This window comes from Sorghum bicolor, chromosome 2 (assembly GCF_000003195.3).
Source record: "Sorghum bicolor cultivar BTx623 chromosome 2, Sorghum_bicolor_NCBIv3, whole genome shotgun sequence".
In the NCBI taxonomy this organism is placed as follows: Eukaryota; Viridiplantae; Streptophyta; class Magnoliopsida; order Poales; family Poaceae; genus Sorghum; species Sorghum bicolor.
The window spans coordinates 68984803-68998934 of record NC_012871.2 but is presented as its reverse complement, the minus strand read 5'-3'; the positions used below and the strand labels follow the sequence as shown (position 1 = coordinate 68998934).

The 14132-nt window shown below is 45.0% G+C and overlaps 2 protein-coding genes across 5 annotated transcripts; both read right to left on the bottom strand.

The window, feature by feature from the left end:
- On the bottom strand, window positions 596–7527 carry LOC110432829 (tRNA wybutosine-synthesizing protein 2/3/4). Of its 4 annotated transcripts, none has more exons than XM_021453725.1 (11): window positions 7009–7522; window positions 6395–6585; window positions 5627–5892; window positions 4604–5017; window positions 3383–4528; window positions 3175–3304; window positions 2692–2927; window positions 2464–2599; window positions 2302–2378; window positions 1131–1237; window positions 596–1044 (listed from the first exon to the last, which is right to left on the bottom strand). In XM_021453725.1, exons 1-11 carry the CDS (start codon window positions 7448–7450, stop codon window positions 944–946), a joined length of 3246 nt encoding a protein of 1081 aa, XP_021309400.1. In that variant the 5' UTR covers window positions 7451–7522; the 3' UTR covers window positions 596–943. The 4 variants fall into 4 exon arrangements, 3 of the variants coding, with proteins under 3 accessions (XP_021309400.1, XP_021309401.1, XP_021309402.1); XM_021453726.1 differs by lacking the exon at window positions 596–1044 and adding an exon at window positions 2197–2236 and having other exon boundaries at window positions 7009–7525; XM_021453727.1 differs by lacking the exons at window positions 596–1044; window positions 1131–1237; window positions 2302–2378 and having other exon boundaries at window positions 2463–2599; window positions 2748–2927; window positions 7009–7526.
- Window positions 9112–12906, bottom strand: LOC8083091 (pentatricopeptide repeat-containing protein At1g05670, mitochondrial). Its single transcript, XM_002460722.2, has 3 exons — window positions 10389–12906; window positions 10213–10288; window positions 9112–9778 (listed from the first exon to the last, which is right to left on the bottom strand). Exon 1 carries the CDS (start codon window positions 12795–12797, stop codon window positions 10509–10511), a length of 2289 nt encoding a protein of 762 aa, XP_002460767.1. The 5' UTR covers window positions 12798–12906; the 3' UTR covers window positions 9112–9778; window positions 10213–10288; window positions 10389–10508.

The window sequence follows — 14132 nt, the reverse complement described above, 5'->3', positions numbered from 1 at the left end:
AACTATGACATCGTTATCTCACCTCCCCCTCCCCTTCCCTTCCCATGGTCATTAGCAGTTCACCACTTCACCGTGCAAGTAAACTCTGTGCAGCCTCTGCATTGTTTTAAAATTGATGACTTTATTACCGTGGAATGTGGTCAGCAAATACGTCCGGTTAATGCTTATAATGTGCCCAGATATTCGGCCAATACATACCAGGCCTTATTTAGTTAACCCTGAAAACCAAAAAGTTTTCAATATTCACTGTCACATCGAATCTTACAGCACATGCATAAATCATTAAATATAGACGAAAACAAAAACTAATCACAGAGTTTGACCGTAAATCGCGAGACGAATCTTTTGACACTAGTTAGTCTATGATTGGACAATATTTACCACAAACAAACGAAAGTGCTACAGTAACGAAATCCAAAAAATTTTCACATCTAAACAAGGCCCAAACGTGTTTTCCTTCACAAAAAAAATAATGGGCCTTGTTTTACTTTTTTTTTACTTCCCGATGACTTTCCTGCTTCACCATAAGTCCATAATCACTGAATCAATCCAATACCTAGGGTGCTGTGCCATCAGCCAATGCAAAAGCTGGTAATAAAATGTTCAAACAACGCAATAAATTATCTTATATAAGAAAAAAGATACATAAAGTACTCGGTACAAGAACACAACTTTACTGTAGCTATGCAGTAGCGAATTGTTATCAAGAACCTGAACATGCTTTCAAGGTCACAACAGAGGCTCCATGATGACTAGGAGCAATGGAATACACTTGGGACCAAAACACAACCGAAGCAAACTGTTGAACATTACATTCTATAATGTATATGCATCCAACTATCCAAGAATCCCAGGCCTGGCACTGCACAAGTATTCTCTGAAGGCGTCTGCTTTGTTAGATTTGCCGGCATCTAACATCAACTACAAGGTGGCGTCTGCTTTGTTAGATTTGCCGGCATCTAACATCAACTACAAGGTGGCGAATATGTGGCCCGTACCATTTGACACGTTCAACGTGCTCCACTAACACGTTCCAAGATAGTCCTGCGACACAAATGGCATAAAAATGGAATTTTAACTCTTGGAGAGCAAAAATGCATCGCAACAGATAAAAGCACACCATTTTTTACCATGGTTTTTGGCGATATTACTGATGGATTCAACAACATTGTCCAACCAGCGTGTCTCATCAGAGTCATTGACATTCCCATGTATATGCAATATGCCGCCGCCAATCCTACACATAGTAATAGAGTAAAATGTTAACATCAGAGGTTTGTTGTGGATCCAGCAAATTGACAAAATTCCAACATCACATTCAAAAATTATAGAGAACTTGTTTCCAAGTGAGACCACAAATTCCACCAAGCAGCCCAACGTGCTCCACCATGGTGCAGGCATTTTCAGTGTGTCAGACAAACCAAATTTGGCAGCATGTAAATGGATGGATTGGGACGGCGGTCTCCAGCAACTCCAGTTTGACCATATCAAGAGAGATGATACCTCAGCATGAGTGGGAGGATGATAGCAATACAATGATCTTTGTGCATGAAATGAACTTCAGTCAGGGAATCTTTAGCATCCCAGATTTTGGCAGGTGCACCTCCAATACATTCTGCTAAATGTAAACTCAATTGCACTTTGTTGGTTCAATAAAGCGGGGGAAACCTTTTCTCTAAAAAAGACTTTGCAGGATTTCCTTTGGGATGTCAGACTAGCACTACTAAGATCAATATGTTGATAAGCAGTTTTAAAAGAACATTCAGAATATTCTGAAACAACATTTTGCTGCTGTCGTGTACACCTCTGCAATTAATGTTATAGGGATATGAAACCCTGGATGTCGTTGGTGATTAGAGAAGAGAACAGGGGTAGAAGAGAGAAATTAGAAGGGTTGAGAATAACAATTGTAATGGTTAACCGTAACAGGGTATAATGCATGTGTGTGCATGCCTGTGGAATCTGACCTAGCCTATTATTATGAACTAATCAACCCTAAAAGATTTGCACACGACTTTCAAAAGATGGGCACATTCCAAACTGACTCCCTAATACAACCAAACTCCTTAGTAAAACCAACTCAAACAATACTAAGAAATCATCTTAATTAATAATTACTGAAGGATGCAGCTACTTGTACAACAGAAACAAGAACCTCAGAGTGTCCAACTAGAGGAGGCCAAGACAAAAGCTTACCTAAGCAGTTGACCTCTCTATATAAAATCTTCTTTGAACACTACAAGAAACCTAGAATGAAATATCATAACCGAAACAACTCAGGTGGTGATGCAGACAGATCACCTTAAAGCTTCAACAGCAGTGGCCCAGCTACATTCACTTGAGGGTAACAATCCAAGACAGACTCGATCAGCAACACCCTGATTCAAGTCCAGTAAGAAATAACGATCAGCAGCCATCGTAATTCATGTGTTAGACCAAAAGATGATATTTGCCAGTACACACTTTGGGTGCAGTCACCCGGTTATCTCCTTCAAGTATAATGCATCGATCCTCCACACTGTTGTCACTAACATTGCGCCGAAGAGCCTCCAGAGCATGTGGATTCCATTCACATGCATAAACTAGCTTGGCATTAGCCCTGCAAGAGTACGAGATTAAGAACAATATTTTTTGGGGGGGCGAATAAAATCAGAATCTCTGTGTTTGACCAAGGGCTATCAGAGAATGTACTTCACAAGAAACGGAAGAACAAAGTATCCAATTCCAGCAAACAAATCCACGACCACCTCATCTCTGCAGTTTAGCTGTCCCATGCGAAGTTTCTCTGAACGATTACCAGAAGAAAACATGCATTTTGTTGCATCAAGTGAATAGCAGATGCCATTTTCATAATGGGTAACCCATCCATTATCACCCAGAAGAAGTTCCAGTGTACTATCTCTTGTACCATTTGGCATGATTTTACCCTGCCAAAAAAGGACAGATTGAATGAATCATATTGAAAAGGGCCTCCCCAACAGAAACAAATGCTTGGTAGGGTAACCAAATGCTTGCCACAAGCCAAGTCACAAATTGTAAGAATAAAAATACTTAACATGGAAATTCAATTGAGGACGGGAGACCACATGAACATACAAGGTATTGACTTCAAGAGAAATAGCAGCCCAAATAGATGTTATAGGTTCACTAATAAAGAGTTCATCCAGTACTAACTTGGCGTGCAAGACGTTGTGCACCAAGTGACTTGGCAACTAGTGGCCAAAGTTCCTCGCTAACTGATTCCCACAATGGATTCTTAAAACATGTCTTCGGAAGTATGACGACATCACCAAGTGTCTCCCACCTACATCAGAATGACATTAAGCAAGCAAGAGCAACCATAGTTGTAATGACAATAGATATTTTTATCAGAGAAACAAACCTAGCTGGAAGCTGCTCCAACAACTGAGGGGGCATCCCTTTACTTTCCAGTAGAGAAGATACAAGTTCTTTCATGATGGTTTGAGGAGACTTGGAAGGCTTTCGGCTGATGGCTAGTTCATCTTTCATAAAGGAACCACTGCAAGATGACAAAATATTTAATGCATCCTTAAGAGATAGGTTGTCTACGACAAGTTTCTTTTCAGTAAACAATAATGATTCCCCAAAGGTAGATGAAACATCATGTGTCATCTTGATATGCTCTTCAGCATTTAGGACTCGGAAAGCTTCTTTAATAGGAAAAAGAACATGGCCATTATCATGGCTCACTCGAACTTTTCTAGAAAGATCCAACCATCCAAACTTTTTCAGAATGTCTTTTGCTAATTTGGCATACGTCTTCTCCAGTTGAAGAACCAGAGGGCCTGAATCCATCAAACCACCAGAACAAGCATCTTGTGATTTTGTATCATGATCAAAGATGCCATTTTGCCCATCTCTTGGCAAGTCAGCAGCAGATATTGCATCACGACTTTGAACTGTGTCATCTTTGTTCCTATCATATTGAAACATAGACTCCACTGAATGCAGATCAAGAATTATTGGTTGACTGAATTTGGTTCCAAATGCATAACAAGATGCACCACCACCTAAAATAACAAGATCATCTTTAATTACAACCGATGAACTACGGACACAGAGGGACTGGCTCAGTAATGGAACGGAAACACGAAACCAGACTCGATGCTTTAAGTTCAGCAATGAAATTTCTTGGTTGTTTTCTGTAATAGGACAGCCACCAAGTATCCCAAGATAATTTTTGTAGATGAACATGCAGTGTGAAAACCTAGGTGACGGAAATCCCCCATTTGTGTTTTCCTTGTTCCACCTAAGTGTTGTTGTATCAAAACTGTAAAAGTCCTTCAGCGCCCGTTGGCCATCATGACCTCCGAACATGAATAGATTTGTACCATATGACACCATAGAATGCGAATGTCGAGCACATGGCCATTCGCCTGAAGCAGCAAGTACACTCCATTGCATATTTTTTGTGTCCAATACATTCATACAAGAATATATGCCTTCATTACTGAGTCCTCCAAATACATAAATTTTTGAAGCTACTGCAGCAGCTGCATGTCGGTGCCTGCATAAAGAGACAGAACGTCCATAAAATATCGATCACGGGCAAAGGGGGATAACAATTTCATCTAAACAGTACCTTGGTTGGAACAGATCTCCACAGCACTCCACTTTTGACCATGTATTCCCAGTGCTCAGCAAAACCCAGACATCATCAAGAATTTCTGAAGGGCCACCTCTACCTCCAATTAGATAAGTGCTATTACCAACTGCAGTAACTGTATGCCCCATCCTTGGTGAAGGAGATGCTTTGAAGATCATTTCTATCAAAAAACCAGATTTATGATCGAGCAGAAGGGAATAGTTTCTCCTAGCATGTCTTCCTGGTCCTCCAAAACCACCAAAAGTTAGGACCTGCTGCTCTTCTCCAACAGTAAACACACAAGAGGACTGGCCCCATAGGAAGAGCTTCTCAATTGGTTCACCACTAATCTTCAATGTTGTGGTAGAGAGATGATTTTTCTTTTCTGACAACTTCTCCTGCGTTAATAATCTACAGACAATACAACAGAACAGATGAAAAGGGTTCAATAGAAGGCTCCGAGCTACTGGATAGTCACTTTGTAAGAAGACTAAAAGTACATTATCAGAATTATGGAATAACAGAGTCGACAACTAAATAGGTGCAGGACCATCAATTCATTAAATAGTGAAGGGAAAATCATGGTTTAGTAATTCAAAACAATCACCTATCTGCTACAAGAAAACAAAAAAAAATCAAAACCAGATGGAATTTAATTTCTCACTTAGTTCAGCTAATGTTCAACAAAAAAGTTTCCTAAAACCAGTGTTCGCTTAAATGGACATGTAATCTGACTAATAGGCTGTGTAGTCCAACAAGGCTAAACAAAGTTGACCACCTTTTAAGCATTTACGGAAACACTGCTTATAAAATTCACCATATGTAAACAACATAGACAATTAACAACCAAGTTAGTGGGTCTAACGTGCCAAACTACCATGTACTGTGATGCACCTCTTTGAAGCAACCAAATGATATCAAATATCCACTTCAGAGCCCATCAAACCAATAAATTTACGTGCTAATCTAAGAAAAATGAAAAGTAGGAACAAGATGAGACAAAGAGATAAGAGAACATGCCGTTTAGCATTACCAAAACCATGCTTGGCACCCTTGCTCCATGCAGAGTCTTGATTTCCAAAATACCTTGCTTCTATTGAACCTGTATCATCATCATCACAGCTATGCCCACCGTTTCTCCTTTTTGTAACTAAGTACTCATCATTTGTTTTGGCACATTTATCTAATGGTATCTTAACTTCAGGACCCATGGAAGCCTCATAATCAACAGACTGACCACCACTTCCATTACAGTTGTTTGACAACTCTGATGAGTATGACAAACCCTGGCAATTTGATTGGAACCAACATGAATGAGAAAACAACTAGATTATTGTGGTATGTACAAAGATATTTGTAAATGAATTGGTGGTCAAAGTAAAAAAATTTTGGGAATACACAAATGTTTAGGACATATACTATGGATAAATGAAGATAGACTTACACCTTCTGATCTTTTTAAAATGACGCTGGCTAGTTCAGTTTTGAAATACCAGTGTCATTTGAAAAAGATAGGAGGTAGTATCTGACAAGTGGTCGTAAATCAAGAAGTAACTATCGTCATCTGGTTGAAAAATCTTACTCAGCTCATTAAGTAGTTTTATAAACAGAAACGTCCTAGATTATTCTCTCTTATAAAAGAAATACTTAGTTTACTCTCCACTCCAGCTTAATGAACATTCAGCAGAAACATTTTTGGACTTACACAATATCCAAAGTTTCCGAACATGTATGTCATGCACACCAACAAAAAAGTTGGAATACAGTAAGACAAGCATAGCTCAATACCTTAGTCTGGAAGAGATCCAGAAATCCATCCATTCGCCTTTTATTTGCCTCCATTTTACTGTTGGCAATTCTAACAAGGTATCGAACATACTCCGGAGAAACAACAAGTTCGTCAATCTGCCCCAGTGGCACTTCCATGCGAATTGAGCATCTTATTGCTACCATTGCACGTTTCTGCAAGCTTGTGATACCTGAAAACCAGATTAATCGGTTTTAAACAAACTTAATCTGATATTCCTATAAATAAGGACAAGAAACATCATATCGAACTCAGCACTACACGTTACACAATCCAAGGAATCCATCTCTCATCATACAAACCTTCACTTGTGAGTCAATTTATCATTTCAACTAAAAGCACGAACCAAAAAACATACTTTTCTAAAACTATATATGCAAAACTAACTATAATGAACCCTGCGCCTGCCATCAATGATATTAGTATTCACAAATCGTTCCACAACTCCATGTATTGAAATACTGTACAATAACACTGATGGTAAGGATACAGTGCTGAGTTGTTCATGGAAATCGAAGCCTTATCCAACATCTCAACATAACTCTAAACACAGGCTTGAAGGAGGCACGCTACAATCACAGATCACACAGCTCACCTGATTCACGGAAACCTGCACCGATCGCGGCCGCGACGAGCGCCGCAGCTGCGGCGGCGTCCCTGCACTCCACCGCCACGATCATCGGCTCGAACCTGAACACGAGCTCGTCCCCCGCCACTCCCGACCCGCTCCCGCCGAACAGCTGCTCCACCACGGCGTCCGGGTCGGCGGGGTCGTGCGATACGTATACCCACCCGCCGCCCCGCGCCTTCTTCTTCGGCTTGGTGGCGCCATCGCCCTGGCCCTCATGCTGCGGCGGAGGCTGCGCGAGGACGGAGACGCGGCCGGAGCAGGAGGAGGTGGTGAAGAGGTCCGGGTGGGAGTTGAGGACGTCGAGGAGCGGGGCGATAGGGGCGTCGACGCCGCCCTTCGGGGACTTGTCCGGCGTCGGCGAGGAGAGCGCAGCCAGCGCCGCCGCCTTCCGGCGACCGAAATCCATGTGACCGGCGGGAGGCTGCCTTTCGCGGGGTGCTAGGGTTTGGGTTGGGCTTTTGCGAGGTTTAGGTGCAGTGCAGGCGTGCAGCGGAGAGCCTTGGAGATTGGGCCTTTCTATGAGCCCATTTCTACCCTGCCGAAGCGTCTAGGCCGGCCGAAGTTCACATGGGCTGATTTATTTCAATAAACACGTCATAAGAGAATGAAAAAAATCTACTTTTACTCTTACAATTTTGACGAAAATCCGCCTTTTCTCCCTCAACTCTAAAACCGGGCAAATCTTTTCGGCATATAAATTGCTGCTTAAGAAGAAGGAAGAAGAGAACTAGAACCAAGAACTTGGCGCCTCATCTGATGGCCTTTGGAAGATTATCTAGAACATGAGTATTTTGGTGGCGAGTGTTCCATGAATTGTTGCCGGCAAGACATATCCTCTCGAATAGACACATTCAGCTGTACTTTCTATCATGGCTTATCAGCAAAATAAACGGTTATTTACTCTCGCTGGGACATAGATATTTTGCGGGTCGTGGGCTTTGTGGATGATGTGAAACAAGAGAAGACATGGGGAACTGTCGATAACCATTCAACAAGCTGTTATTTGGGCACAGGATACAGCTTATGATCTTTGGCAGCTTTGGCCTTATTTAGTTTGCAAAAAATTTCAAGATTCCATGTCAAATCAAATCTTTAGTCTCATGCATGGAGCATTAAATATAGACGAAAATATAAACTAATTGTACAGTTTACCTGTAATTTGTGAGATGAATCTTATTATCATAGCTACTCTATGATTGGACAATATGACAATAAAAGCGAAAGTGCTACAGTAGCCAAAAAGTAAAATTTTTGCGAACTAAACAAGGTTGTCACTCGGTTCAGCAGCGAACGACTAATGAGGTCCCCCCCCCCGAGGCTGGTTTAAAATCAATTCTGATGCCGCCTTATGTGAGAACAAGCACAGTGGGGGCGACGGCCAGCATAATTCGGGATCTGTTGCACAGGCGATGATCGTGGTTTCGATGCTTGTCAGATGAAAGTGTTAACGTGCTGAGACGGGTTAGTGTTGGCGAAGCGATAGGGTATACAATAGGTATGGCTGGAAAGATTGTTTCGAGCTTGTCAACCTGTGGAAGAAGTTTGGAGAAAAAAACTGTGGAAGAAGCTAGGACAACTAGCGCCCGTTAATCCGGGTTAAGGAGATTGATGATGTCAGGCTTGCCTTTTAAGATTTCGGGCTTGTTTGGCACAGCTCAACTTCACTAGTAAAGCTGTTTTTTTAGAAAATAGCTTCATGAGTGACTTTCTAGATGAAGCTGAGCTGTGTTTGGAAAAAATATTTAGCAAAATAGCTTCACAAACTACTTCATGCATAGTTGAGAGAGAAATAAGAGAGAGCTGCAATAAGCTACTTTTTTTTCAGCTTCATCCTAACTTATGTCTTTGTGAGAGGAGGGGGAAAAACAACTTCACCCATGAAGCTGTTTTGAAAATAAGTGTTTGACAAAAAAAACAGCTCACAACAGCTCATGAAGCGAGTAGTACCAAACAGGCCTTTCTCTTTTTCTTATATTAGTAGATCTTGTAATAAAATAGCACATGTTTTAGCTAAACAAGTATCGAGCACTCATTGCACTCATCGCACGGAGATATTCCACAACGTCGTAATCCAAGTTCTTGAATCCCCATGAAATAAATTTAATTTAATTGCAAGAAACAATGAATGCATGTTGCATCCACTGGAAAAAAAGTGAGCTTCGAATTCATCTTCATTCCTACAGACTACAGTACAGTTGTATCTTCTGTCCAAATCAATATGTTCGTTTGAAGCTGTATGTTTCCCATATATGGCTGTATTGTGATGTGTAATTCTAACAGCTAACCGTATCCGGTGCTCCACTTTATGAATCTCCAAGAAGCTGAGTTCTCTGATACACCACAGTTGATCTATTTCCCCTATGTATAACCGAAGGTCCAAGTCAGTGAACCATGAAGCTGATCTGGGTGCTGTAACATTGAGGAAGGAATGATGTCTGAAAACAGAGCATAGCATTTATTTTTCTCAAAATTCTGAATGAAGACCAAACATCACTTCTTAACCAATGCCCTTCCACTCTTGTTCACTAAATCTTTCTAGTTCATCCTTCCATTCGCAGGCATAAGCCTCATTGTTTCTTTAGTTCTCTCTGTTTCACCAGTGGTTTCGCCATGTTCCTCCTATACGTAGTTATGTACTCATTGGCATCACGCGCAGGCCCTTATCACTCCTCGTAAAGACAACTAATTCAATAGTTCGCAGCCTGACAATTTATTAACCAAAAAACCTCTTGTCCTGCACGTCAGCAGATTAAAGGTCAGCGTGAGTTCATTGCAACTCCAAAAAAAATATAGCTAAAAGTGAATCTTAGTAGAGTAACCCTTAATCTGGGGAAGGACTAAACCCAAGCAAAGTAGATCTAGTTTATATTTCTTTACAGGAAGTATCACTGGAAGAGTTGCTCTGAAGAAGCACTGGATCCAAAAACCCCTCTAACTTAACATGGTGTCAGTTGCAACACAAGGCATGAGTGGAAGTCAGATGCAGGATATGAGTGAGATAATAAATAAGCACATCTAGCAATGCTCTAGATGATTCATATTTATTCTGCAAGTATCAAACTAACAAATGGATAAACCATTAAACTTGATGTAGAAAAACACAGGAACAAGGACCAGACGTAATACTTGAAAAGAAAAGCGGAGTTCACAATGCATTTTGTCTTCTACCTTGCAAACCACACCAACTCCACAATGTGCATTCTATCTACACATCTCAACATCTTCCGGATGAACCTGATGAAGGCTGCAATTAAAGGATAGTATCATCAACCATCAGAAAATGCCAGGGAACACACAACTAGTATCTGTAACCAATTTAAATACTTAGAATAAACTGTTTTTACCTCAACTGCCAGTTTTCGCACGGTGAAAAGGGACAGTACTATCTCTGGATCATGTATTCACATTGCATGCAAACACAATCTGAAGAAGCTAGCATGACATAACCAGCCAAAATTATGTCCCTAATGTATATGGTCCTTTACAACATCTTGATCCATTTCAGCTTTTGATTTCACAATACTAGCTTCCACCAGTTCATCACAAAGAGCAAGGGTTGCCTCCAAATTGTCCTCATTAAAGTTGAAATCAATATAAAAATTGTATACATCTGGTTCAGCTGTAAAACCCTCCTTCCTCATATCATGAAATAGTTTTCTTGCCTCAACAAATTTCTTCTTTTTATTCAGCAATCTTATAAGAGCACTGTATGAGGATGCAGTAAGTCTGAAACCCTTCTCTATCATTTCATTGTGGAAATATTGTGCCTCTTTCATACTTCTTGCCTTGCAGTGCCCCTTGATCAATATATTGTATGTATTCTCATTTGGCTCCACATTCCGAGAACACATCCCCTTATAGATCTCAGTGGTAGATTTCATGTTATTGCCAATGCAGTACTGCTTCATAAGAGAATTGTAAGTTGTAGCATTTGGATGGATATTCTTCTCCAGCATCCACTCAAGCAGCTTCTTTCCTCCTTCTACCCTACCTGACATGCAAAAACCATTCATCAAAACATTGTAAGTCACTATAGTAGGCTTAATTCCATTATCTAACATTTCTTGCAAGAGGTCATGGGCCCTGTCAAGCTCCCCTGACTTGCAGAGTGCATCAATAAGAGTTGTATAGGTGTAAACATCCGGTTTAAGACCCGCTGCATCCATGTCTGCCATAGTCCTCATGGCCTGATCCAGATAGCCTGCCTTGCATAGGCCATTTATCAGGGAGTTGTATGTGCAAGCATTCAGCTCAAGCCCCTTGTTAGACATCTCATGCAATAGCTCATTAGCGGCCTGAACATCCCCTTGCTTGCATAGTCCATCTGACAAAGCTGTATATGTCACTACATTTGGTGCCACTCCTCTCTGAACCATTGTATTATGCACCTGAAAGGCCTCCGCCATCTTCCCTCTCTTGCAGTACCCATCAACAAGCACTGTGTATGTTACTTCATCAACATCCAACCGCCTGGCCAACATTTCCTGAAGCACTTTCTCTGCCTCTTTCAGCTCACCAGCCCGGCAAAGCCCATTGATCAGCGTTGTGTATGTCACCCCATCAGTTGCCAAACCTTTTCTCTGCATTTCATCAAACCACCTTCTTGCAGATACCAAATCTCCTTTATTACAAAAACCACTCAAGACAGTCGTATACACAGCCTCATCCAATATCACCTTATGATGGACCATATCCTCGACAACTGTCAAAGCATCTGAAACCCGCCCTTTGTCACACAATAATGCAACAACACTAGTATACACAGTTGCATTTGGCTCCACCCCTCTTGCCACCATGTCATCCAACAGCTTCACCGCATTCTCCAGCTCACCAAGAGCACAGTATCCATGGATAAGAATCCCATATGTGACAACATCAGGCGGTGAAGCCATTTCATCGAACAGCTGCCGTGCATCCTCCACGCGGCCAGCACCACAGAGCACCTTGAGTAGTATATTGTAGGAGCAAACGTTCTTGTCCGGGAGACCTTGAAACAACTCGATGGCTTCATCAAGAGGGAGGCGGGAGAGCACGGCATTGCAGGCCTCCGGGGACGGGGAGATGCCGTACTGGCGGACGCGGCGCAGTAGGGGCGCGGAGGGGAGGCACAAGAGGAGAAGGTCGAAGGAGGCGGGGTCCGAGGAGAATGCCTTGTAGGTGGAGATGTAGTGCTCGACGAAATGTCTATGAGGGGAGGGGAAGCGGACTGCGCGCGCGAGGATGGCGCGCGCGGCACCGGCGCCAGCTCCGGCGCCGCGTACTACGGCGAGGTGAGCAGCTACGGCGAAGCAGCGGAGCAGGTGCGGGTGCGGGTGCTGCTGAGGGCGGGAGGGGAAGAGGAGGAGGAGAGGGAGGAGGAGGCCGGCGAGGTGCGGGTGGGAGGCGAGGAGCGGGAGCCCGAGAAGGAGGTGGATTGGGCGGAGGACGGGCAGGAAGGGGAGCGGAGGAAGGGAGGTGGGGTGAGGCGAGGCGAGCACCGCGGCGGCCAGGCGGCGCGCGAGGGCGTCGTCGTCCGGCGAGTCAGGCCGGGGAGGGCGGTAGTCAGGGAATGGACGGGGGGCGGCGGTGGAAGTGAGGGACTCGGACTCAGCCGTCGGCGCACGACGGTGGCCCCGGCGGCGTGGGTTCGAAGACGAGGTGGTGGCGTGGCCGCGGCCGCGGCCGGCGGCGCCCACGTGACGGAGGGCTCGCTCGGAGGTTAAAGAGGAGGAGAGCTTCGCTGCTGCGGCGGCGGCGGCGCGGCGGAGGAGCATCCGGCGGTGGCGCGTCCGGGAGTGCTTCCGGTGCCCGCCCTGGCGCTGGCGGCGGCGGCGGCGGGAGATGGGCGCTGCGCTGGGCGTGGGCGGGTAGTAGAAGGCGGAGGCGGCCGCTCTGCCGTGCCCGTGGACAGGCGAGAAGAGAATAAGCGAAATTTACAGGACAGCTGTTACACCGTTGGATCGGGATCGTGCGGCTTATGGTAGAACTTTAACAGGGGTCGGAATCGGACGGAAAAGAAGCGGATCCGATCCGAAGAGGAGTCGAGTCGGAACTTGGAAGACGAAGAGGTCTCGGACCCAGGACGAGACAATATATACGCCGTATATACGAGTTGATGGTTTGCTCGTTGTTGTTAGCAGGAAAGAGAGTAATTATAATGCCGAACAAGCGGCAGCAGTGCGAGCTTGAGCCCTGCCCCAGCTGCCAATGCCACCGCGCGGCCAAGCAATTCAAGCAGCAGGAGCACAAGAAGCATCTCTATCTCATTCTTGATGACTGGGAGAGGGGATACAGCGTCTACAAGGTCGACGTCGAGTCCTTCGACGCCCTCGACGCCGGGCCGGAGCCCCTCCCCCTCCCCGAGCCCCCGGTCGTCCGCTTCGAGGCCCGCCACGGGCGCTCCTGGTATTTCGCCTCCCACGGCACCAAGATCCTTGCCATGCAGCCATGTCCTTACCCTGCCTTCCCAGTGTTCGATGTCCAGACGACGGCGCTGGCCGTCTGCCCCTGGCCACGCCGCGGCGGCAACAAGCTCGCCGTTAAACCACTGTTCCTGTCCATCGCTGGCAGCCTCTACCTTCTAAGAGCAGGCCAGTTCGACATGCTCAGCGCCGCGCCGCCGCCGCCCGACAGCATCTACCCAGAAGACGCGGGGTGGTCGTGGAGCCGAACCGGCGCTCCCCCACCCTTCGAGGACTTCAACCGCATATGGGCCTCCGTGCTACACCCCGATGGCCGCACTCTCTTCGTTTCCCATAAAGAGAGCACGTTCTCCTTCGACACGGAGAGCAAGCAGTGGGCGTCGCATGGCAACTGGATCCTGCCGTTCAAAGGCGAGGCGTACTTCGATGCCCAGCTCGACGCCTGGGTGGGCCTCTGCTGGCATAAGGGTGGCTTAGGCTACCTCTCCTGCTGCGACGTCGCGCCGGCTCCGGCCGACCTCAGGAGCCTGCCCGCCTGGAAGCTCGGCGAGGACCAACTGTTCGACGCGAAGTCCAGGAGGCACCTTGGGGCCACGCTCGTGTGGATGGGCGGCAGCAGGTACTGCCTGGTTGAGTCGCTGGCGCGTGACGACGAGGAGGACCTGCGGCGCCTCCATGACGATGGCT